This window comes from Heterodontus francisci, chromosome 29 (assembly GCF_036365525.1).
Source record: "Heterodontus francisci isolate sHetFra1 chromosome 29, sHetFra1.hap1, whole genome shotgun sequence".
Classification (NCBI taxonomy): Eukaryota; Metazoa; Chordata; class Chondrichthyes; order Heterodontiformes; family Heterodontidae; genus Heterodontus; species Heterodontus francisci.
The window spans coordinates 31670007-31696909 of NC_090399.1; the positions used below are offsets into that span (position 1 = coordinate 31670007).

Below are 26903 nucleotides of genomic sequence, written 5' to 3' on the forward strand. Positions count from 1 at the left end.
TAACAAAAACATTTTTTAATTTAAAATTTGACATTTTTAAAATCTCCAACAACAATTAAAACCTGAAGGAATGAGACTCCACACTTACCATAATTAATTGTCAGTGCTAGAGAGGTTTTTTTGTGAGTAATTAACACTTATCACCTCACTATAAGGATACTTAGACTGGAACAGGTAAGACTTAACTTTCTGTGGCAGGTCTACTGCACAAATGCAGCAACTTCACGCAATTTGCTCAATACATTGTACTGGTGTGACAGACAGCAAGATGTTGTTTTCACAAAGCTAATGACAGAGTGGTGCAGCTCAGACAGCAACTTTTAGATGTACACATTTAATCACACACCAGCCCCTCAACAACAACCTATATTTATATAGTGCCTTTAACAATAAAACGTCCCAAGGCGCTTCACAGGAGCATTATAAAACAAAGTATGACACCGAGCCACAAAAGGAGATATTAGGTCAGGTGACCAAAAGCTTGGTCAAACAGGAAGATTTTAAGGAATGTTTTAAAGGAGGAAAGTGAGGTGAAGAGGCAGAGAGGTGTAGGCAGGGAATTCCAGAGCCTCGGGCCTAGGCAACCGAAGGCAACTGGTGGAGCGATTAAAACCAGGGATGCACAAGAGACCAGAATTAGACCCTCAGGCCATCGCCTGAAATTGCTGGACCAAACCAGCGCCATGAGTCTCACCGTTACTTTGACAGGGAAAATCTGGGCCAATGGAAGTACTTGTTCTGTCCATCAAGATGTTCCCTTCCTATTGGATAAAGATTAGACTGCATCTGGAGTACTGTACTCAGATTTGGTCCCCTTCACAGCATGAGTGACCCAATGGCCTTGGAAAAGGTCCTGAGGGGAGCTTCAGGAATGATTCCTAGCTTAATGAAGCTCAGCTACTCATATATGCTCAAGGACCCTTGGCCTATTTAGAGGAGAGTAGACTTATAGGTGACCGATAGAGGTGTACAAAATTATTAAAACGGTTAGATTGTATACCAATTGATAGATTATTCCAGTGTAACAAATAGGAGTGGACTATTTAATCTGTGTAAGTGTAGGAATAGACTGGATGTTGGGCAGTTCTCTCTTTCCGAAGGAGCAGTGATCCTCTGGCACACACTGCTGGCTAGCATGGTGGGTGCTGACTCTCAGTATTACCTTCAAGAAGGAGTTGGACTGGTTCCTGACTGGGGCACAGAGTACATCATACAGAAGGCAAGTGTCTTTATAGAGAGTCATAGAGTCATTTATGTAATTAGCCCCATCGAGTCCATGCCAGCTCCCCTCGGAGCTATGCAGTCAGTCCCACTCCCTGGTTCGATCCCCGTGGCCCTGCAAGTCTATTTCTCTCAGTTGGCCATCCAACTTCCTCTTGAAGTCATTGATCGTCTCCACTTCCACCACCCTCATGGGCAGCAAGTTCCAGGTCATTACCACCTGCTGCATAAAGTTCTTCCTCATATTCCCCCTGCATCTTTTACCCAAAACTTTCAATCTGTGTCCCCTAGTCCTTGTACCATTAGTTAATGAGAACAGTTTTTCCTTGTCTGACTTTTCGAAGCCTGTCCTAATCTTTTACACCTCAACTGAATCTCCCCTCAATTTCCTTTGTTCTAAGGAGCTTTTCTAACCTATATTCATCCTGATCAATTACAGATCAGACAATATTCCTAGGCCTAGCAGATCCAGTCCTCCTGGATTTTAATTCCTTTCACCCCATTTTCAAAGGTTCTGATGGGGGAGGGGGCAAGTGGAAGGCGGTCTTGTATTTCCTACCCCGCCTTCCATCCTGACATCAGTAAACGAAAAGCGGCATTGGTACTTCTGCCAGTTCAGCCTTTCCTGCAGCCCATGGCAATGTGCTCTGCTTGATGCAGGTACAGTACAGTACTGAGGGAGCGCTGCACCGCCGGAGGTGCCGCCCCAGCAAAAGAGACACCAAACCGAGACCCTATCTACCCGCCCGGGTGGATGAAAAAGATCCAACGGCATATTTCGAAAAAGAGCAGGGGAGCCATCCCGGTGACCTGGCCAACATCCATGGCCCGACCAAGATCACAAAAGAAGTATCTGGTCATCATTACAGGTAACACATGGTCCAAGTGATCTCCTGAACTGGTTTCGAAAGTCTGGAGTTTTTTTGGATCCGGTTTGGAATTTCTGGAATTTTTTCCAAAGTATTTTTTCCCTTCTTGGCCCTGTTTTTTTTTAAATTTCTGTCCGATTGCCTCTCCCAGGAGTTCAGGTGTCTGCAGGGCTGGGGAGTGGGGGTGGTCGGGTGAGGAGGGGATGGGGAGGTCAGGGAGGGAGGAACTGTATGGCCATGACGGTCCACCCATCGTGGTGTGGGGCAGGCTTGATGGAGTAGCTGGGATTTTCCTGTTTGTCAAGTCCATACGTTCATAAGAGCATGAGGACATAAGAAATAGGAGCTGGAGGAGGCCATTTGACCCTTCAAGCCTGCTCCACCATTCAACAAGCTGATGGCTGATCTTCTACTCAATTGCACCTTCCCGCACTAATTTCCATATCCCTCACTACCCATAAATCTATCAATCTCTGTCTTGAATATACTCAATGGCTGAGCATCCACAACTCTCTGGGGTCGAGAATTCCAAAGATATGACTGAAGAAATGTCTCCTCATCTCAGTCCTAAATGGCCATCCTCTCATTCTGAGACTGTGCCCCTAGATTCCCCAGCCAGGGAAAACATTGTCTCAGCATCTTACCTTGTCAAATCCCTTAAGAATTTTATACGTTTCAATCAGATCACCTCTCGTTTTCCTAAACTCCAGGGAATATGGGCCTAGTGAACTCAATCCATGAGGCCTGTGACTGTAACAACTAGCTCAATCATTTTCCTATCCGCATCCCCACCCACCGATCCCAAATCTTAAATCAGCTGGTGACAGATTTTGAGAGGTGTGTTGGTGTCTGCGCTGGGGTAGAAAAAGGGGAAGAGCTTCTCAGTGAAGGTGTCAGCGAAGGTGTAGAGGTGTGTCATGTCATTGGCATTGTAGAATGAGACCTGCCCTCCTTCGTGGTCCAGGTAGATGCCGATCTTGGAGTGCTCCACGTGCCCGAACGTCCAGAAGCCGTTCTCCGGGGTGAGGATGACCCAGCCCTCTCGGTCAATGGACTCCGCTGCCACACCCACGTCCCAGTCCGGCTGGCTGCCCACGTCCACCTCCCAGTAATGCCTCCCCGATGCGAATCCCACCGATCCCAGGACACAGGCGCAGAAGTCAAATCGCTCCAAGTTCTCGGGGAGCTGCTGCGAGGTGTAGGAGTATTTCACCGCTGTCAAGTCCTCGGAAAGGACCAAGTAGGGGTTAGCGGAGCTTGGGTCAAGGGTCAGTGGAGTCGGCACTGGAAGGCAAGAAGGGGAAAATAAATGCTGGTTACTGGTTGAGTCGTGATCGATCTTCACCAAACTGTTTAATTCCACCTTGTAATATATGGAGTTCAGGAGGCATCTGCCCCATTGGCTCAATGGGTGACCTGACAGTGTAATCATTACAATAAGACATTTTAAACACGGGGATATGTCATTAGACCTTGTCAAATCAGTCGAAGAATTGTTGAATTATCCGTGCCATTCGGCCCAACTGGTTCATGCTGGTGTTTAAGCTGATGATGAGCCTCGTCCCATCCTTCTTAATGTAACTTCATCAAATTATCCTTCTATTCCTTTCTCCCTCATGTGCTTATCTAGTTTCCCATAAGTACATCTATTCGCCTCAAATACTCCATGGGGTAGCGAGTTCCACATCCAAACCAATGGCCAATATTTACCCCTCTGCTGCGTCACTAAATCAGATTATCTGGTCATCATCACATTGCTGTTGGTGGGAGCTTGCTCTGTGCAAATTGACTGCTGTGTTTCCTACATTACAATGATCACTACACTTCCAAAGTATTTCATTGGCTGTAAAGCGCTCTGGGACGTCCTGAGGGTGTGAAAGGCGCTAAATAAATGCAAACCTTTCTTGCTTTCTTTTCTACATACACCACCTGCTCATAATATCACACATAACTCCACATATCTGCACAACTACACACACTTAAAGGAAAGACAGTCTGCAGCGGTGAGTAATTACCTTCTACAGTTTGACCAGCCTTCTCTCCGGTGTGAGATAGCTGATACATTTTTGAATTGTATTGGATGGCCCATGCTGAAAGGCTTAATATTGTAAACCAGACTCGCCAATTTGCTCAAGAGGTAACCACATTTATAGCTGTTCATGGCCACTCGCATCCACCTCGACAGCAGCATCTCTACTACTGCACAGCACCCGAGACTGTGGGCAGGAGGGGTGGAAGGGGGGGCGGAGGTGGAAAGTGAATCAAGTCCGAGCAGTGTGAGCCAGCGAGGTACGGAAGACGTGGTTAACCACTGACTGTAACGGTAAACTGTACTGCATTTCCTCTCTCCCCTCCCCCCACTGTTCCTCCCTCAGCGCATTCAGGTCCTGCAGAGAAAAGAGCCTGATCCAGACACGACACCTTGTAAAGATAACTATTTACAGGGCTATGGGAAAAGAGCAGGAGATTAGGATGAATTGGATAGCTCTTTCAAAGAGCCAGCACAGACACGATGGGCCAAATGTCCTGCTTCGGTGCTGTCTGATTCTATGTAGGGTTTCACCAAGAACATTTGTAGAATCATAAGGCCATTTAGTCCATCCTACTTGTGCTGGCCCTTGGAAAGAGATACCAATTAATCCCATCCCCCTGCTCTTTCCGCACAGACCTGCAAATTTTTTCCCCTTCAAGTATTTATCCAATAATCTTGCGAAAGTTTCTGTTGAATCTGTGTCGACCACCCATTCAGGCAGCTAACCGGTCTTTTCTCTTTGCACATGCTGTTGTGCATTTTCACCATTTTCTGGCGTTCATTCTTTTAAGATTTGCAACAGCTGCAGTTTGCTATTTTGCACATGGCATATCCTTTCTGTTCCTAATCTGTGCCACAGGGTTGTGAAGTGCCTTTCACTTTTACACCCTGGGTTCAGAATCAGTCAGAATTTGTGCACTAATATTTCCTCAGCGTACTGCTTGTGAGGGTCTCAGGGGATGTCAGCTTGGGAAGTCAAAGTTAACTGATAATGGATGCAAGCCCACAAAGGCAAACTGCTTCTAGTTTGGTGCCGATTCATCTTAAATCTGCAATCCCAGTCAAATCAAAAGGAAGACTTACATTTACAGAGCAAAGTGTGGCGGGTATGGAACATGGAAAACGTCATACAGATACAACCGGGGTTGGGGCTGAAGCACATGCTTGCAGCAGAGTAAAGGAAGGTTTACTTTTCAGTTAATCCTTCTAACGTCTGCCCTGGGAGTGTTTGATGGGACAGTGTAGAGGGAGCTTTACTCTGTATCTAACCCGTGCTGTATCTGCCCTGGGAGTGTTTGATGGGACAGTGTAGAGGGAGCTTTACTCTGTATCTAACCCGTGCTGTATCTGCCCTGGGAGTGTTTGATGGGACAGTGTAGAGGGAGCTTTACTCTGTATCTAACCTGTGCTGTACCTGTCCTGGGAGTGTTTGATGGGGACAGTGTAGCTGGAGTTTTACTCTGTATCTAACCCGTGCTGTACCTGTCCTGGGAGTGTTTTATGGGACAGTGTAGAGGGAGTTTTACTCTGTATCTAACCTGCATTGGTGACACATTTGCATTTGTTTAATAGAAACATAAGGACAGATTAGGCCATTCAGTCCTTCGAGCCTGTTCTCAACATGGTTGATCTGTATTGCAACTCCATTTACCCAGCTTTGCTTCATGTCCCTTGATAACCTTAACCAACAATACAATCAGTCTCAGCGTCTCCAGCATCCACAACCTTTTGGGGGACAGAGTTCTAGATTTCCATGACCCTTTAGACTTAAAAATGCCAACTGATTTCTCTCCTGAATGGCCTAGCTCCAATTTTAAGATCATGCCCCTTTGTTCTAGGTTCCCCCGCCAAAGGAAATAGTGTCTCCGTTTCAACTCAATTGAACCTCTTCATTGTCTTTAACAGTTCAGTTCAATCAGCCTTCTACTTTGTAAACTTGAGGGACGACAAGCCTAATCCAGTCCTTTGAATGAGACATTAAACCAAGTCCTCATCTGCTCTCTCAGGTGAATGTAAAAGATCCCGTTGGCACGATTTCGAAGAAGAGCAGGGGAGTTCTCCCTGGTGTCCCGATCAATATTTATCCCTCAACCAACATCACAAGAACAGATTATCTGGTCATTACCACATGGCTGTTTGTGGGAGCTTGCTGTGTGTGTACTGACTGCCACATTTCCTGCATTACAACAGTGACTACACTTCAGAAAGCACTTTGGGTAGGGATCAGTACCAATATGTTGCACCATGGACATGGGGGCAATTAATCTGCATACAAAGTGTATAGCCCACCTAATGCCATCAAAACACAGTGTGATTTAAGGCACATTTCTCCTTATTAGTGAGATACCTGGCATTGTTTTTCTTTGCACAAGTAGTCAATGTCTGCCCGCACACTTGATGTAGCGATGCGGAGAATTCGGATAGATGTCCATCTGTCAGGAGTGACCTTTATCTCTTTCTCTCCCCCTCTCTCTCTCCTCGCTCTGTATCCATCCCTCTCCCCTCTCTGTTTCTCTCTCTCATCCCTCTCTCCCCGTGCCACTCTCTCTCCCTTCTCTCACCTCTCTCTCTGAGTCTATCTCTCTCTCCCTCTGCTCCCCGGACCAGTGACATTCCGTGCCTCTGGCTGTGTGCTGACCGACTTCCTGCTCTCCCCTCGGCCTCTCTCTCCCTCTCCCCCGCGGCAACCATTCCCGCTCATTCCCTGAACAAGGAAACAGCAGGGGTGGCTGTTCCCTGCGCCACGAACCACCAATCAGCGCTTACCCTGCCCGGGCAGTCCGCTGTCAGTCACAGACACTGAGCAATCACAGACAGATGGCTGCAGTCCGTCAGATGCAGATCCCACCTACTCTCTCCGCCTGATATACACATTAATCGGAGAGCCGTCAATCAAAGCCAAGCTACGGGCAATCCGCTGTCAGTCACAGAGCATTGGTGGGCCGAATGGAAACCTTCAGCAGGCTGGATTCTGGCTGCTCGGTTATTTTAAAACACAAGTGTAAAGGCTTGGAACAAGACATTTAAAATTACCACGGACCCTAACATTTTTGCCACGGTCACTGGTGTCTGTGTATGGACACTTCGCTGACCCCTGGCTTTAAGACATCCAGTGGTCGTGAAAGGTGCTATGTAAATGCAAATCTTTCTTTATTTTCTATGCAACCTGTCCTCATCATTCTGATGAATCTGCGCTGCACCATCTCCATAACCAATCTCTCCTTCCTGAGGTGTGGTGCCCAGAACTGAACGCAGTTATTCCAGTTGGGAACCGACCAAGACTCTGTATAACTGAAGCTTCACATCCTTCCCTTTGTAATCCAGACCCCGAGATAAATGGCAAGTTTAAATAAGTCTTGTTCATATTTTTTAACACCTATGCACCAGTTTTAAGTGACTTTCTCCACCACAGCCAATACATCCTCAACAGCTGTGACTCAGTATCAGAAAGTTATGAGTTTAAGTACTACCCCAGAGACTTGAACACATAAACTTCGCTGACCCCGAACCGCCTCCCGCAGTACAGTACTGAGGCATGCTACACTGTCAGAGGGTCAGTACTGATGGAGTGCTGCACTGTCAGAGGGACAGTAGTGAGGAAGTGCTGCACTGTCAGAGGAGCAGTACTGAGGGAGTGCTGCACTGTCAGAGGGTCGGTTCTGAGGGAGTGCTGCACTGTCAGAGGGTTTGTACTGAGGGAGTGCAGCACTGTTGAATGGTCAGTACTGAAGGAGTGCTACACTGTCGAAGGGTCAGTATTGAGGGAGTGCTGTCCTGTCAGAGGGTCGGTTCTGAGGGAGTGCTGCACTGTCAGAGGGTTTGTACTGAGGGAGTGCAGCACTGTTGAATGGTCAGTACTGAAGGAGTGCTGCACTGTGGGAGGGGCAGTACTGAGCAAGTGCTGCACTGTTGGAGGGTCAGTACTGAGGGAATGCTACACTGTCGAAGGGTCAGTATTGAGGGAGTGCTGCCCTGTCAGAGGGTCGGTTCTGAGGGAGTGCTGCACTATCAGAGGGTCAGTACTGAGGAAGTGCTGCCCTGTCAGAGGGTCGGTTCTGAGGGAGTGCTGCACTGTCAGAGGGTTAGTACTGAGCGAGTGCTGCACTGTTGAATGGTCAGTAATGAGGGAGTGCTGCACTGTGGGAGGGGCAGTACTGAGGGAATGCTGCACTGTTGGAGGGTCAGTACTGAGGGAATGCTACACTGTCAAATGGTCAGTATTGAGGGAGTGCTGCACGGTTGGAGGATAAGTAGTAAAGGAATGCTACGTTGTCAGAGGGACTGCTGCACATTCAGAGGGGCAGTACTGAGGAAATGCTACACTGTCGAAGGGTCAGTATTGAGGGAGTGCTGCACTGTCGGAGGGGCAGTACTGAGGGAGTGCTTCACTATCAGAGGGTCATTAGTGGGGGAGTGCTGCACTGTCAGAGGATAAGTAGTAAAGGAATGCTACGTTGTCAGAGGGACTGCTGCACATTCTGAGGGGCAGGACTGAGGAAGTGCTGCACTGTCAGATGCTCAATACTGAGGGAGTGCTGCACTGTCGACGGGTCAATACTGAGGGAGTGCTGCACTGTCAGAGGGGCAGGACTGTGGGAGTGCTGCACTCTCAGAGGGGCAGTTCTGGGGGATCGCTGCACTATTGGAGGGGCAGTACTGAGGGAGTGCTGCACTGTCGAAGGGTCAATACCCTGGGAGTGCTGCACTGTCACAGGGGCAGGACTGAGAGAGTGCTGCACTGTCACAGGGGCAGGACTGAGAGAGTGCTGCACTGTTGGAGAGTCAGTATTGAGGGAATGCTGCACTCTCAGAGGGTCAGTACAGAGGGAGCGTTGCATTATTGGAGAGGGAGTACTGATGGAGTGCTGCAAAGTCAGAGGGTCAGTACTGAGGGAGTGCTGCACAGCCAGAGGGCTAATACTGAGGGAGTGCTGCACAGTCAGAGGGTCAGTACTGAGCGAGTTCTGCACAGAGGTGCAGTACTGGGGGAGAGCTGCAGTTTTGGAGGCAACGTCTCTCAGATGAGACATTAAACTGAGGTCCTGTCTGCCTTCTCAGATGGTTGTTCAAGATGTTTTGGCACTATTTAAGACCATTTCCTTCGCCAATATTTATCCCTTATTCACTAAAACAGATTACATGGCATTATCACACTGCTGTTTGTGGCACCTTTCAGTGTGCAAAATGCCTGCTGCATTTCCGAAGTTACAACATTGACTTCACTTCAAGAAGTATTTAACTTTCTGTAAAGCGCTTTGGGATGTGGAAGGCTCTATATAAATGCAAGTCTTTCTTTCTATTAAGGAAATATTCTGCTTCTGTCTTGCTTGGATCCAATGTGGATGACTTCACCATTATATATGGGATAATCCTTGTGTTTTTAATGTAGTCGTCTGACTGGGGAAAAGTTAATAGTGAAAACACTTACACTGTCAAACTTGCACTGACTGTCTCTCTCTGTCTCTCTATGTGACAAGCTTATCTCCCGCCATCTATTCCAGCTTGACTGTGCAGAAACTGAGGAGGCTTAGAATAATATTAGCCCACGCATTACCACACTGTGTGCAGTAAAACAGCAGCTTGAGAGATGTGGGCGTGTAAAACCACTGTGTGAAGGCAGAGCAGTGCAGTCATGCTGCGGATCACTATCTATGGCTGGTTTCAAACGCAATAGTCATGCAGCACTATCTTGTAAACACTCGCACCTGCGTATGCCTATCAGTGGGGATGGAGCAGTTGTTTCACAAACAGGAAACAAAGACTGAGAGTAAAATTGGGGATGGGTGGGGGGGGGGTGGTGGGTGCGGTGGTTGCTTGGGCTGGTGAAAATAGAGATGGGATTGCCCAGGGGTCAATGCTGGGTCCACTTTTGCTCCCAGTCTTTCTTGATGATTTGGGCTTGTCCAGATGATACAGAAGTAGAAAGTTTAAGACATGCAACAGGATGATTGTGCATTTCTATCGCGCCTTTCATGGCTTCAGGATGTTTCAAAGTGCTTAACAGCCAATGAAGTACCTTTTGAAGTAATTGTATGTTTGCAGTCACTGTTACAACATAGGAAATGTCGCAGTTAATTTCTACACAGTAATGTCCCACAAACAGCACTGTGATAATGACCAAATAATCTGGTTTCCAGTGTTGTTAAGGGGTGAATATTGACCAATGCGAACTTCCCTGCTCTTCTTTGAATTCCTGCATCAGGATCTTTGCATCCACACTGAGAGAGCAGACGGGGCCTAGGTTTACTGGTTCATCTGGAAGATGGCACCAATGAAATCGGTACTGCACTGGGAGTTTTAACCTAGGATTTGTTTTGTTTTGTCCGCAGTAGGTTGTGGGTTCAATTCCCACTCCAGAGACCTGAGCCCATAATCCAAGCTGACACTCCAATGCAGCACTGAGGGAGTGCCGCACTGTCGAAGGTGCTGTCTTTCAGATAAGACATATATCAAGGACCTGTCTGCCTTCTCAGGTGGATGTAAAAGATCCCACAGCACTATTTTGAAGTAAAGCAGGGGGGGTTCTCCCTGCCAATATTTATCCCTGAACTAGAATCACTAACTTACAGATTATCTGGCCACCTGGGATCTTGCTGTGCACTATGGCTGTCACGTTTCCTTCATTACAGCAGTGAGCACACTTCAGAGAAATGCGTAACTGGCTGCAAATCATTTTGGGATGTCCTTGGGTAGCTTTTATAATGGCATGTTCTTTTTTAACCTGCATATCTGTGTGTGGGAGTAGAGTGGTGGTGCTTGTTTTTTTATAACTGTGTAGTACCTCACCTGGACTGATCAGGTTTCTCATCTTTTTCCACACTGCGTATTGTAGGGGTCCTTGGAAGGCGCCAACGTTCAACTTGCTGGCTGGCACGACCTCGCAGTTCCCAATCCCTTGCTTCAACCTGTCGTGCGGAATGGATGGCGGCTCCAGTTATTTCATTCAAGCGGTTTGCAGTCCAGCCCCTCCCCCACATCATTCCCAAGCCGTTTCCCAACAGACTTTAACGGATAGATGAGGCTTCAATGGCCATTGGCCTCAGGATTCCAAGGGCAGGAGAAGGCCGAAGCCTGACTCCCACCCTGGGGGTGGGGGAGGGGCCCAGTATCACCCAGTTCTGCACGATTCCACCCAGTTTAGAATTCCCTTAAAATTCCGTTTGTGGGTGTATCCTCCATCTCCCCTCCCCCACGTGTGTCAGGGTGGGCGTGGGGGGGGTGGGGGGTGTGGTTGGTGGGTAAGAACAATCAGTAATTCTGCCCTGGTCGTAACTTATGCCAGTTCCAGGCTGCTGCGACTCCCTTTAAAGCCACTTGCAGGCCTGGAACCTTCACCAGGACAAAGCATGTGACTCCCGCAGAGGATTAATTACCTTGCCCTCAGTACAAAAGCTCCACTGATGGGCAATAACTGGACAATAAGCACTTTGCTTTGCCCCAGTGTGGAGTGAGGTTCTTTGGTAGGTTGGCATGCTGCTGCCGTGCCTTCCAAGGGCAGATGGGTTTGGGCTACAGGGCGGGAATCGGCAGCTTCTCCCGGCTATGGAAGTGCCCCGAATCTCCAGGCTTCCTGACCGGGTCTGTGAAACGGGTGCCAGGGCGAGGGTTTCAATCCACTGCACTTTCCTCGAGCAATAAAGTTCAGGAAGTTTCCTCATCTGTTCTGTGTGGGTTGATTCTGGCCCCTCAACAATTTGCAGCTCTACACCTCATTGCTGTGGCCTGGTTTAAGGAATAGACGGGGTTCCCATTCCTAACGGCAATCCTACTGGTGTGTGTGAGTGTATGTGCGCTGGAGAGTGTGTGTCCATGCGTCTGTGCATATGCATGTGTATCTGCGTGTGTGTATGTGCATGTGTGTATGTGCATGTGTGTGCGCATAAGGACATTGCAAAATAACTTAGAGACCTTGACAATTTCGATCTTACCTTTCGGTCAGGTCTTTGACATCCTGTAAAATAGGAAAAATAGAAATACAACAATCCTTGTTACAATAAATCACAGTAAACATGTTCCAACATCTCAAAGTGCTTCATTCAATAAATTATTTCTTGGAAGAGCAGCGACTGTTGTTATGTAGGCGAATGCAGCTGAATTATGCTGTAGCAATGAGTGATAGTGGATGCTGAGGGGGAGGGGACAACAATGCAGGATGGGAAGAGAGTCCCAGTCTGAAACAGGCGGGGAGAATAGTGCCAGAGTAATGGGGGATGGGGAACAGCACTGGACTGAACTGAGAGAGGAGAGGAAGAAGATTTCTCACATGGCATGGAGGAAAGAGAATGCAGGAGTGAGCTGGGAACAGCATGTGAGTGGGTACAAACATAAATTGGATGGAGAAAGTGGATGGGGGAGAGAAAGCACCTTTGCATCATAGCGACAACAACCCAATAAATGTATCCATCAGACTTAACAGCAGAATGGCAACACATCCCGCCAACATATCCCTCCAACTCATCCCTCCAACGTATCTCTGTGGCACCTCCCTCTGACGCATCGCTCCGACGCATTCCTCTGATGCATCTATCTAATCCATCTCTGTAACAGCCCCCCAGTTTCTCTGCAAGACATGAGGGAAAAGCCTCCTAACCTCTGCTCAAATGTTCTCCAGTGCAACTGATAGAAGCTTGGATACAGCTACTGTTTAAATGGTATAACAAACCCATAACCCACCAGAATTGCAGTGGAATTAAATAATGTAGAAACCATGCTGGCTTCCCCCTCCTCCCAAGTCAGTCATATTGAGAAACATTCCTAAAAGCACATTGGTCCCGATATTCCACAGGCCTCTCCACTCTCCCGCTGTAACTTCAGTGGGAGACCGGATCAACACCCGGAGAATCAGCGTAAATGGCAGCAGATTGGGAGCGGCCCTGTGGAATTTCAGGGCCTTTATGTTCCTCCAGCTCTATAACCCTTTGCGATCTCTGCGCTCTTCCAATTCTGTCCCCTGGAGCAGCTCCGATTCCCTTTTGCCCGCTATTGCTGGCCGTGCATTCAGCTGCCTGGGTCCAAAACTCTGGAATTCCCTCCCTAAATCTCTCTGCGTCTCTCTCTCTCCTCCTTAATGACATTCCATAAAACCTAACTCTTTGATCAATCTTGATGGTCTTCTGTCCTGGTGTCCCTCTAGGTGACTTGCTGTCAAACCCGGTTTGCTTCTGTGAAACGCCTTAACTACGTTAAATGCAAGATGTTGTTGTACAGTTGATTCTGACCCTAAGCTGAAGGGGTGATGTGCCTTCGGCCTGATCCTTCCTAGGAAGATGCAGGAGCTTGGGGCTCCCATTACTCTCACCTGGAGTAAGGATACCGGATCCTCCTCATTCAGTCTCTCTTGAATGTTAACGATTGCTGTTTCCAAGGTGGATTTCTCGTCGTGTAGTTTCTTGAGATTCTCTTCCATCTCTCGCAGGAGCTTGTGCTCCTCCTCATGAAGCTTTCCCAGGACCGCTTCCTGCTCCTTCTGTAGGAACATGCGGAGCTCATCGAACTCGGAGTTGATACGGCTCCTTATGGCGTCTGTCCTGTCCTGTTTAATGAGCAACAAGCTGAATTAGTAGCTGATTTTCTCCACCTCCCAGTTCACCATTTCCCCCCCTTTCTTCCTGCACAAAAGTCCACTGGAGTCAACTTGGCCCAGTGACTACTCTTTGGGAGAGGTGAGACAGCTATTCACCTTAGAAGGCCCGATTCTGATCGCACCTGATATCCACCTATCATAAAATCTTACAGCACTGTAGGAGGCCTTTCAGCCCATTGTGACTGTACCAGCTCTTGAAAGAGTCATAGACTCATACAGCCATTCCAGCACAGAAGGAGGCCATTTGGCCCATCAAGTCCATGCTGGCTACCCAATTAGTCCCACTCCCCCTACTGTTTGTTCATAGCCCTGCAAATTGTTACCCAGGGAGTTTTCAAGGAGTTACCCAGCTCCGTTTTGAAAGTTATTACAGAATCTGCTTTCACTGCCCATTTAGGCAGCACATTCCAGATCACAGCAACTTGCTGCATAAAAATGTTTTCCCTCATCTCCCCCTCTGTTTCTTTTGTCAATTCCCTTAAATTTGTGTCCTCTGGTTACTGACCCTTTTTCCAGTGGAAACAGTGGAGTTTGCAAGTTCTCCCTGTGTCTGCGTGGGTTTCCTCCGGGTGCTCCGGTTTCCTCCCACATGCCAAAGACTTGCAGGTTGATAGGTTAATTGGCCATTATAAAAAAAATTTCCCCCAGTATAGGTAGGTGGTAGGGAAATAGAGGGACAGGTGGGGATGTAGTAGGAATCTGGGATTAGTGTAGGATTAGTATAAATGGGTGGTTGATGGTCGGCACAGACTCGGTGGGCCGAAGGGCCTGTTTCAGTGCTGTATCTCTAAACTAAACAGTTCCTCCTTATTTACTCTATCAAAGCTCTTCATGAAATTTGAACACCTCGATTGCATCTCCCTTTAACTACCTCTGCTCTTTTTTGTCATGAATCCTGAGCAAGCAGGAATGGGAACTTTTGGTGATTTTCCTTTGCTCGGAAGCCTGAGGTAAATTGTAGAACCCAACGATATAGCCTGGTGCCCAACGCAGACCAGCTAATTGAACACAGGCTAGGAATCAAACCTTCTGGTGTGTATGGTTCAGGGTTGCATTGAGCGATGTCTTTACGACAAGCCACCTGAGGGAGCCAAGCATGGCTTGCTACTGCACTATGTTAGGCCAGTGAAGTCCCTTGAGGCTTACTGTAGTCTCAGATCCCCTTTCCTATCTCCATCTGTGGAGCGAGTTGGCCTCCAGTTATAAGCTTCTCCAATGGTACGGCATCATTGTGGGGTTAGGAAGATAGGAACAAGAGGAGGCCATTCAGCCCCTCAAGCCTGTTCTGCCATTCAACCTGATCATGGCTGACCTGTATCTCAATGCTGTCTGGCCGGACCTCTGCAGCGCAATGCGTCGATGTGACCAAATGTGACCCAGGGCCGTCCTGCTGCCTCAAGCAGCAAAGGCACCACCTGATGTTCAACAGACTCCTACAGACCAGGAAGGGTCAAAGGTTAATGCCCAGTCTGTGCTCAGTTGGACCATATCTACTGACAAGAGACAACAGAGGCAACATAGTTGGGCTCAGCTTTGCTCTAGGGAGGAATAATGTCTGCTAGGTTCCTTCTATCAAGTAAGTCCTCTATTGAAAAGAGCATGGGTGTGGCCATTGGATGTGAACAGCTTGTGCATAGCTGTGATGTTCACACAGCTGCATAGCTTGTGGACACTTGCTGTATATCATGCAGGTTATGAATGGCGCCTATATTGAGGCAGCGGAGATTGAAAGGTGACCTGCACTAGTGTAATTGTAACCAGCTATCTAGTAATGGAAGAGGACAAAATGTAATGTTCCCCACAGCTACGATTGTACAGTAACTTGGCCAGTAATCTAGCAAGCCTGGCCTAATAATCTGGAGACGTGAGTTCAAATCCCACTGTGGCAGCTGGGGAATTTAAATTGAATTAAATAAAATCAGGAATAAAAAGATAATTGTAACCACCAGATTGCTGTAAATACTCATCTGGTTCATTCATGTCCTTTAAGGAAGGAAATCTGCCATCCTTACTCCGTCTGGCTGATGTGTGACTCCAGACCAACAGCAATAAGACTATTAACTGTCCTCTGAAATGGCCTAGCGAGCCACTCAGTGGTATTCAAGAAGATAGCTCACCACCACCACCTTCCCAAGGGCAATTAGGGATGGGCAATAAATGCTGGTCTTGCCAGTGACACTTACATCCCTTTGAATAAACAAACAAAAAATTGGATAGCGATATGGGGATTGGTGGATGATAAAAGACCAAAGGTCCATCCAGATCAACTTCTACCATCCTGTTGTTCATGTGGTACAAAGACAGTGCAGTTGTTGACTGATCATAGCCACCAATCTCCTTTGGTTCACAAACAAATAGGCACAAATTTCTTGCTCTTGCATCTGGGACTATTAGATTGGTAGGGTGCTGAAAACATTGGAAATTGAGATGGGGAGGTGCTCATGAACATAATAGAGACCAGCCAGTTTGAAATGGATGGTATATCAGGTCCCTAATGGGTGTATGGCCCTTCCCACCTGATTTTCCTTTATTTGCTGAACTTGGATGCTCCAATAGCTCCAAGACGCAAGACAGGAAATTCCGGCCGAATGTCTGCTGGCCATCCCGTAGTAAGGGATGGACCAACAGCATCAAACTGTCCTGGAATCAGCCCTCAGTGGCACTCAGCTATTGTTTTCACACCTTCTCATTCTGCCCCTGGAGAACAGTATGATGTATTGGAAGGATTCGCAGGCTGACTTGAGCACTTCTTCCATGGCTGTAACCTTCTTTACACCAGCCAACAGGGTGGTTAATCCAACACGGCAGGAGGGTCAGTGGGCTCCCATAATTACAGTGATGGGGATAGTTACCCACAGGCATTAGACACAAGTATCCTGCTGGATGCCAGCCCAGAATCTGGAGACGGAGCTCTGGTCTCCACTTGCTGGAACTGTCTGGAGCAGAGTGTCGAACCCTGCACCTTCTGACTGACAGGCGGGAATGCTATCACTAAGCCAAAGGTGCCGTTGACACTTAATTGTCCAACTCCTTCAGACAGTCCATAAGTTGGCTGGTTAGCGAATTGGAAAATGTCACACTGGCACACTGGGGGGCACAGTGCTGAGATCCACTGTTGCAGCAGAGTAGAGGGAGATTTACTCTGCATCTTACTCATGCTGCACCGGATCTTGGAGTGCTTATGCTGACAATGGATGCTTGGAGAAGGAATGTATTCCATTTCCCATCATTGCGTCCCTCAACAATATGCACCAACATAGCAACTTTAATATCATGCATTGTCCCAAGGTTATCAGGCAGAAACTAGTTCCAGGGAAGAGCGAGTTTGGCTACACGGTTAAGTTGGAGAAGCTGGTGTCGTTCTCCTTCGACTAAAGGAGATTGAGGTGAGATTTGATGAGGTGTACAAGATTATGACAGGTTTAGATAAGGTTTAGACAAGAAAAACTGTTCCTGTTAGTTGATGGTACACGGACTAGGGGACACAGTTGGAAGGTTTTGGGCAAGAGATGCAGTGGGGGGATGTGAGGAAGAACTTTTCAATGTAGCAAATGGTAATGACCTGGAACCCACTGCCTATGAGGGTGGAGGAAGTGGTGACGATGAATGATTTCATAAGGAAATTGGATAGGAGCATTAGGGAAATAAACTTGCAGGTCTATGGGGATAGAGCAAGGAAATGGGACTGACTGGATTGCTCTATAGAGAGCCAGCATGGACTCGATGGGCTGAAAGACCTCCTTCTGTGCTGTGATGGTTATGACCTTATGAATCTATGACCTTGATGATCACACACAACTTGTCAAAGTTCAGCAAGATAAAAAACACAAATGCTTGGTGCCCGTCCTCTGCTAGTTCAGCAGGATTGCTTTGAATCAGTTAATAAATGTATCCATCAATAGAACAAAGAAACCGGAATAATCACCTTGAGTTCCAGAAACTTCTTTTCCTGGCTGGCTTCAATCCCGCATATAGCTTCCACTCGCTTCTCTAGTTCAACTGAAGATTCCTTCAGCTTCTCCTGCAACAGAAATTCTAGTTGATGGGCCACGTCTCATGTTTCAATGCCATTGCTTTGGATTTCACAGTGATCAGAGATTTGGTTACATTATTCATACACTGCATTCTGGCTGCCTCTAAACATTTGCTGAGATCTCCGCTCGCCCAGTTTACCACAGGTATTGGTGGTTAGAGGGTTTCCTGTACAGCTGTGAAAGTTGTCATTAATAGTCTTGTTAAGAGTATTGGTCGAAAGTCTGGAACTCAGCCACTGAAAATCTCTTCTAGCTCAGTGCTGGTTGCTGTAAGTGATGGAATACTCTCCACTTGCCTGGGCGAGTGCAGCTGCAACAACACTCAAGACCCGACACCATCCAGGGCAAAGGCCTCTGCTTAATTGGTACCCCATCCATCCCCTTAAACATTCAGTCCCTCCACCACTGATGCAGAGTGGCAGCAATGTGTACCATCTACAAGATGCACTGCAGCAACTCGCCAAGGCTCCTTCGACAGCACCTTCCAAACCTCCAACCTCTACCAACTAGAAGGACAAGGGAAGCAGACACATGGGAACACCACCACCTGCAAGTTCCCCTCCAAAGCACACACCATCCTGAAGTGGACCCATCCTTCACCGTTGTTGGGTCAACATCCTTAGATTCCCTCCTTAATAGCACTCTGGTGTAACTACACCACGTTGACTACAGCGGTTCAAGAAGGTGGCTCACCACCACCTTCTCAAGGGCAATTAGGGATGGGCAACAAATGCCAGCCTTGCCAGCAATGCCCACATGATGGGAATGAATTTTTAGAAAAGCATTTGGGTTTCTGGGCCAGACACCAGCCTCCTGGTTTGTGAACAGCTCAGAGCTGACCTGGGCTATACACTATAACTAGTACAGAAAGGGGAGGTCTTCTAAATTCAGGATTGTTACCTATTGTTGGGGTAAAGTTTTATTCTGTTCCCAGCCCAGGATGTAGTTTAACTGGGAATGCTTTATCATGCAGCTTAGGCGGAACTCTACAGCTTACCACAGGAATGTATGATTGGTCTGTGCCATAGTGATTTCACCTTGTCTGCAACTTGTTTGGGACTGTGTACAGTGAGCTTTGCTGTATGTGACATCAGTCAAATGGAGAAATGTGCAGAGAACATTACATTGCTCCCACCCCATTGGGATCCTGACTGAGTAGTGTTCAGATGATGCAGCATAGATGGACCTTTGCACTGTATCTAACCCATAGCATAAAAGACATCGGATTGCATGTTGATGGTAATGGGTGCTTTTTGATGTCTGCTACTCTGATGGGGAATAAAACAATATGGGAAGTGGAACATGGAGAAAATTTCTAAGGTTCGGTTCTTCAATTCACTGTTTGGAACGGAGTTGTACAGAACAGGATGATTCCAGGTTGGATCACCAGCCTTTGCTCAGGAGGAGATCGGAGTCCATGATAGTTGGGTTCAGCACCTTTGGGTAGGGGAAGACATCAACCGGGACTTGTATTCTGGATTGACTGCCAATTCTCCGGTTAGAAAGCATGAGGGGTAATCCCGTTTAGGTGACAGCGGTATTGAATAAAGGCAAAAAGGAAGAACTTGCATCTCTGTAGTGCCTTCAATTTGGACACAGCAAGATCCCACAAACAGCAATATGATAATGACAAGATAATCTGTTTTGGTGATGTTGATTGAGGGATAATGTTGGCCAGGAACCTGGGGAAAACTCCCCTGCTCTTCTTCGAAATAGTGGCCGTGGGATCCTTGACATCCACCTGAGAGGGCAGACAGGCCCTCGGCTTAATGTCTCATCTAAAAGACGGCACCTCCCTCAGTGCTGTAGCGGGGTGTCAGACTGGATTGTCTGCTCAAGTCTCTGGAGTGGGGCTTGAACCCAGAACCTTCTGACTCAGGGTTGAGTGTGATACCACTATCATCGGCAGCTTGTTGTACAGTCAGCCCAGTACTCATTGCCACTGAGGTCAATGGAGCTGCATATCAAATGAGGGCAAACAGCATGTGGCCAACGGCAGAACACCCGAGCTGATTTCCAACCCCTGGAGCCGTGGACTTCGGGTAAGGTTGGGGTCCAGGCAAGGCTGAGTTAGTGTCTATAACCAGCTAATGTTGGGAGAAATTGCAATTTCACTGGCCACCCCGGGAACTAATGGGATCTTGGCAATGCTCGTTCCCATCCTGCCTGATTTTATTCCCCATTGTAGTCAATGGAAAGTAATATCGGGTTGGGTGTAAAACCAGCATTCCAGCTTATTCAGTGGGATTCTCAATGGACGAGTTAGATTACAATTAACCCCACTAGGTCCAGAACCAGGTACGAAGTGTCACTAGAGCGCATTACAGGGGATAACAGTTGACAGGACCAGACCACCTCAATCTCTTTATAAGTGACACCAGAGAAGGAGAGCAATATAATGTAAAAAAGTGGAGCTTCTTACTTGGCAGAACTGCACCGTCTCATGGATGGGAACAATTCGGTGATCTTTGTGCTCCTTGGAGACTCCGCACACCACACAGATGGCTTCCTGATCATCCTGGCAGTACAGTTTGAGCTTCTCTTCGTGCCTGGAGCAGAGAACGAGGCCGGGTTCCCCGGAGGGAGCGGGGGCATCCAGCCGGAGCTGGCGCACTCTCTCGACGATATTGGCTAGCAGGCGGTTGCTCTTGAGCCGGAGCTGGGGGAAGGTCTCCTGGCACTGGGGGCAGCTGAAGCCCGATTCCAGCAACCCCCAGAAGTCGCCGATGCAGGACCGGCAGAAGTTGTGTTCGCACTCCAGCCGCACCGGGTCCTGGTACAGGTTCAGGCAGATGGGGCAAGTCACCTCGCTGGTCAGACCCTCGGCCAGGATCCAGGAGGACATGGTGACCAGGTGTGCTGAGATCTGACCCTCGGCGGACTTTGACAGGCCTGCTTTCAACGAACAATGATGTCAGGGCAAATTCACGACTGTGGGTCACATTTCCTGCTGAGCATTTCCCCAAAAGCTTCACATTTTCTTTGACGGACCTTTTGGCCTCTCCCTTTCTCCTCTTACTCTCTCCTGTCTTTCCGTCTTTCTATGCCTCTTTCTCCCTTTATTTCACTCCCTTCTTTCTACAGTTTAGAAATGCCTGCAATAGCAATGGATGAATACTTCACAATGTGCCGGCAATCCTAACTTAACCCGCCCATTGAGAAACTGATGGGGGTTGGATGTATTGCTGGTCTCACAACCTGTCCAATTTCAAACTCCATTGAAGTCAATATCATGCAAGGGGTAATACCAGCCCTCCACCTGATCTTGTGAGATACCTGCCCGGTCAGCTAGGTTAAAAACTCCCCCAATTGCATCAGTACAATATCCCTTTGTCTCCTATTTTAACACAGGTGATAAGTCATTTAAACAAAACTGGTTCCCAGGGTCATATTGGTCTGTTCAGCACCTTTTCTATTTTTCCATGTTTTCCTCTTTTCTCTCTGTGAATTTCCTTCTCACCTTATTCCAGTTTTCTCCCAGGCTGTACCTCTCTTTATTCTTCCTTCCTGACTTCTGCTCATTTTTCTCAGTCTCTCTCTGCCCCAGTTCCTTTCTCTGTTCCCTTTTCTTGCTGGCACTTTCTGCTTTTACTCTCGATTGTGGGGATAATATTAGCATAACCATGGAAACGGAGCAGGTTTGGGTCAAACTCTTATTTTACACCCTGCCTGATTTTATCCACACGTGGTTGTATGATTGGAACTAGCCATGTTTCCGCTGGGTGGGCTGGGTAAAAATCCTGCTCCTCCTACCCCGTCTCTTCCTGCACTTTCTTTCTGTTTCTTTGTTCAAATCTGTCCTTTTGTTGCAGTCTCTTCCCCAATTCTCTCTCTTTCTGTCATTCCATCTGAAGGAATCATAGAATCAGACAGCATTGAAGGAGGCCATTCAGTCCTTTGTGCCTGTGCTGGATCTTTGGTGGAGCTATCCAATTAGTCCCCCTCCCCTGCTTGTTCCTCATAGCCCTGTAAATACTTTACTTCTGAAGTCCCAATTGCCTTTTGAAAGTTATTTCAGATTCTGCTTCCACTACCCTTTCAGGTAGCGCAATCCAAATCCAAACCACTCGCTGTGTGCCAATCACCATAAATCTGCGCCCTCTGATTACCAACTCTCATTCTCTCATTCTAATTTTCTTTCTTACTTCCTCTCTCAGTCTCTTTCTCTCCCACTTCCCTTCTCTGTCATGTGGGGTGAATTGTAATTTTTACTTCCAGACGACAGGTGGGTGAGAGCGAATGAGCTACTTGGTTATAATTTGCCCAACACTCTTGACCATTGTGGAAAGAAAAAGTGGGGAAGGTGAGAAACAGGTCTGCGAGTTGCAAAGAAGTTGTTCGAACCCATCTGGTTCACTAATGTCCTTCAGGGAAGGAAATCTGCCATCCTTACCTGGCCTGGCCTACATGTGACTCCAGACCCACAGCAATGTGGTTGACTCTTAACCTTTTTTTAATTCATTCATGGGATGTGGGCATCACAGGCTAGGCCAGCATTTATTGCCCATCCCTATTTGCCATTGAGAAGATGATGGTGAGCTGCCTTCTTGAACCGCTGCAGTCCATGTGAGGTAGGTACACCCACAGTGCTGTTAGGAAGGGAATTCCAGGATTTTGACCCAGCGGCAGTGAAGGAATGGCAATATAGTTCCAAGTTAGGATGGTGTGTGGCTTGGAGGGAAACTTGCAGGTGGTGGTGTTCCCATGCATTTGCTGCCCTTGTCCTTCTAGTTGGTAGTGGTCGCGGGTTTGGAAGATGCTGTCTAAGGAGCCTTGGTGCGCTGCTGCAGTGCATCTTGTAGATGGTACACACTGCTGCCACTGTGCGTTAGTGGTGGAGGGAGTGAATGTTTCTGGATGGGGTACCAATCAAGCGGGCTGCTTTGTCCGGGATGGTATTGAGCTTCTTGAGTGTTGTTGGAGCTGCACCCATCCAGGCAAGTGGAGAGTGTTCCATCACACTCCTGACTTGTGCCTTGTAGATGGTGGACAGGCTTTGGGGAGTCAGGAGGTGAGTTACTTGCTGAGGGATTCCTAGCCTCTGACCTGCTCTTGCATTTACGGTATTTATATGGCTACTCCAGTAAAGTTTCAGGTCAATGGTAGCCCCTAGGATGTTGATAGTGGGTGTTTCAGTGATCATAATGCCATTGAATGTCAACAAGGGGAGATGATTAGATTCTGTCTTGTTGGAGATGGTCATTGCCTGGCATTTGTGTGGCGTTAATGTTTCTTGTCACTTATCAGCCCAAGCCTGGATATTTTGCAGGTCTTCTTGCATTTCTACATGGACTACTTCAGTATCTGAGGAGTAGCGAATGGTGCTGAACATTATGCAATCATCAGTGGACATCTCCACTTCTGACCTTCTGATTGAAGGAAGGTCATTGATGAAGCAGCTGGAGATGGTTGGGCCTAGGACTGTACCCTGAGGAACTCCTGCAGTGATGGCCTGGAGCTCAGATGATTGACCTCCAACAACCACAACCATCTTCCTTTGTGCTGGGTATGATTCCAAACAGTGGAGAGTTTTCCCCCTGATTCCCATTGACTTCAGTTTTGCTAGGGCTCCTTGATGCCATATTCCGTCAAATGCTGCCTCGATGTCAAGGGCAGTCACTCTCACCTCACCACTTGAGTTCAGCTCTTTCGTCCATGTTTGAACCAAGGCTGTAATGAGGTCAGGAGCTGAGTGGCCCTGGCAGAACCCAAACTGAGCGTCATTGAGCAGATTATTGCTGTGCAAGTACTGCTTGATAGCACTGTCGCTGACACCTTCCGTCACTTTACCGATGATCGAGAGTAGACTGATGGGGTGGTAATTGGCCAGGTTGGACTTGTCCTGCTTTTTGTGTAAAGGACATACTTGGGAAATTTTCCACATTGCCGGGTGGATGCCAGTGTTGTAGCTGTACTAGAACAGCTTGGCTAGGGGTGCGGAATATTCTGGAGCACAGGTCTTCAGTACAATTGCCGGAATGTTGTCGGGGCCCATAGCCTTCAGTCGTTTCTTGATATCATGCGGAGTGAATTGAATTGGCTGAAGTCTGGCATCTGTGATGCTGGGAACTTCAGGAGCAGGTCGAGATGGATCATCAACTCCTGGCTGAAGGTTGTTGCAAATGCTTCAGCCTTATCTTTTGCACTTATGTGCTGGGCTCCCCCATCATTGAGGATGGGGATATTTGTGGAGCCACCGCCTCCAGTTAGTTGTTTAATTGGCCGCCACCCTTTACGGCTGGATGTGGCAAAACTGCAGAGCTTAGATCTGATCTGTAACTGCTCTCTGAAATGGTCTGGCAAGCTATTCAGTTGTCAAGGGCAATTAGGGATGGCAACAAATGCTGGCCTTGCCAGCGAAGCCCATAGCTAATGAAAGAATTAAGTAAAAATTACTGTTAACAATCCCTCTGGCATAGAAGACTTAATTCTCCAAGTACTGGATCTCATTCTTTTAGAATTTAATTATTGTTGGAGAGTTTTTTAAAAATTTATTTTTATCTTTTTCTTTCAGTCCTTTTTATCTCCCTCTCTGAATTCCATCTTTCTGTCCCTCTCTATTTCATTTTCTGTACATGATTTTACAATGAATGAAATATTCTAATTTATACTTCCTGGTCTGGACTCTGCATGTATCAGTGAGGATTCTTCAATCTGATTGGTTGAGGAGAAATGCTGTTGCTTGCCCTGCTCACTCATACCACAGATCGCCTGTAGAGGGCACCATGCTGTATCAGGCAGCTGAAGACAGCAAGTTGCTGCTCAAAAGCCCAGTTGAAGTCCGTGGTCAGCTGTAAGCATGATGAACAGTGAGCACGGTTCCTTTATTGCTGACTGCAAAATCTAAGCCAATGACTCTATTGACCCTTGTACATTAAAGTAAGAACTGCCAGCACATTCACAACCACCAACATCAATGGGGTAGATTTTTAGGAAACTGGCATTGTGGGTTGCCTGCCCAATTTCGATACAGATAGGTAAATTGGCCATTAACAATTGCCCCTAGTAAAGGTAGGTGGTCAGGAAATATAGGGACAGGTGGGGATGTGGTAGGAATATGGAATTAGTGTCGGATTAGTATAGGTGGGTGGTTGATGGTCGGCACAGACTCGGTGGGCCGAAGGGCCTGTTTCAGTGCTGTATCTCTAAAGTAAACTAAACTGAACAATAACCATTTCCATTGGAGTCAGTCTTATGCCCATGTGCCAAGTTAACAATCTCGCCCACTCTCTTGACACATGAAGGGATAGATGGGAAAGTCCTTTGAATTTAGTGTGGAAGCTTCATTAAAATGAATAGAAAGTGCCCCTCCTCATTCTTTCTACAGATCCTGCAGAGGGGTAGATGGGATAGTGAGACTGCACCATGCTTCCACTGGGAGGAAATGGGACTTGTCTGATTATAGTTGGGAACCGCTGTTTCACTGTGTTTTGCTGTACCATAATTACACTAGTTTAGATCTAGGTTCCTGAACTTGCCGGCAGACCATATGGGCTAGGTTAAAAGCTCATCCTTTCAATGTTGGGCCACCAGAGTCCAGGGTTGGAGGAGACCCACACAGCAGCTCTTGATGGGGCCTTGCTACTTCGTTGATCCAATCCTGACTCTTTCTCTCTCACTCCTAGAGTTATCGAGCTTTCCAGCACAGAAGGAGGCCATCTGAACCACTGTGCCAGCTCTTTGAAAGATCTATCCAATTAAACCCACTTCCCTGTTCCTTCCCCATTGCCCTGCAAATTACTCCATTTTAAGTATTTAGCCAATTCAGGCAGAGCTCTTTCAGGCAGAGCATTCCAGATTCATAAAGAAATCCTCCTCATCTTCCTTCTGGCTCTTTTGCCAATGACCTTCAAACTGTGTCCTCTAGCTACCGACCCACCTGCCTCTGGAAACAGTTTCTTCTTATTTACTCCGTCCTCTGTTTTTATCCTTCTCTGTTTATCGCTTTGCTTCTTTTTCTCTGCATTTCTCTCTCGATTCCCTGTGTCTTTCTGCTCTGTCTTTCTCCACACCTACAGTCTGCTAGTCTGTCCATCACTTGTAAAGTGACCGGAACTGGTGTCAATCTGTTTTAAAGTCAATTTGTACTTTTTTAAAAAATTGCGGGGCTGTGGGTTGTAGAATTGAGAAAATAAGCGATTGATCAGGAACAAATCCAAAGACCTATCAACAGTTCCTTTAAGCATCTTAATTTTATCAACAAACCTGGACAAGGGGGAAGTGGATGTGATGGTGTCATAGGAACAGGAGGAGGTCACTCAGCCCCTCGAGTCTGTTCTGCCATTCAATTAGATCATGGCTCATCTGTATCTTAACTCTATCAACCCGCCTTGGTGCCATATCTATTAATACCCTCACTCAACAAAAAGCTATCCATCCAGGTCGAGACCCATTGTTCAGAAGGTTGAAAAGTCTAGGAGAGTAATTGAGATAAAGCATAACAGGGAGTGCTTAGTTAATAACGAGTTTGGTTTCAAAGCCTGTACATTACAGGAGAAAATGTTAAAGCGAGGGAGCCAAAAGTTCTATGTTCAATAGGTCTTGGGAGAAAGGGTTACAGTAGAAAACAATGCAGTAGATGGTTGATCTCAACACTGAGGATGTAGAGAGGAGAATGGGGCTTTTAAGGGAAGATTGAGTTGGAGTGAGAAATGTAAATGTGGGTGCAATAGTGTTGCACCAGTTTAAATAAGTAGCCGTACACCCATAGAGAGTGAAATAGGAGACCAAAATAGACACGCACACAGACACAAATCAATACTGCACTGGTTCACTAGAAATGGCTTGAAATTAATGTTTTGTCTGAACACATTCATAATATAAGGATTTCTTACCCTGTCTGAATGACTGCACTCGGTACAGGGATGACTCAGATCAGGAGCTTGACTGGGCCTCAGGTTAACAAGTAGCGGTCGCACCTCATTTTGCCTTTTGACCTCTGAGGGGGAAGCTTTTGTAACATGAGTTTGAATTTAGTGAAAGAAGATTTGACTGGCGCAAAAAAGACTGAGGGGGAGGGACTCACTGAGAGAGAGAGAAAAAACATTATTACATATCAGCATTAGTTAAAGGGGCTGTACCCAAGTGACTGGCTTTAGCCATAAGTACAGAACGAATTTATTCAGTCTCAGTGTGTTTCAAAAGGCTTTCAGAGGTTGGTTTAC

At 47.2% G+C, this 26903-nt stretch overlaps 1 protein-coding gene across 1 annotated transcript; it reads right to left on the bottom strand.

Moving 5' to 3' along the window:
• Nucleotides 1-26651, bottom strand: LOC137346240 (zinc-binding protein A33-like). The gene is made up of 7 exons (XM_068009683.1): nucleotides 26574-26651; nucleotides 20162-20631; nucleotides 17631-17726; nucleotides 13421-13654; nucleotides 12051-12073; nucleotides 10909-11027; nucleotides 1-3374 (listed from the first exon to the last, which is right to left on the bottom strand). Exons 2-7 carry the CDS (start codon nucleotides 20582-20584, stop codon nucleotides 2899-2901), a joined length of 1371 nt encoding a protein of 456 aa, XP_067865784.1. The 5' UTR covers nucleotides 20585-20631; nucleotides 26574-26651; the 3' UTR covers nucleotides 1-2898.
• Nucleotides 26652-26903: the final 252 nt, after the last annotated feature.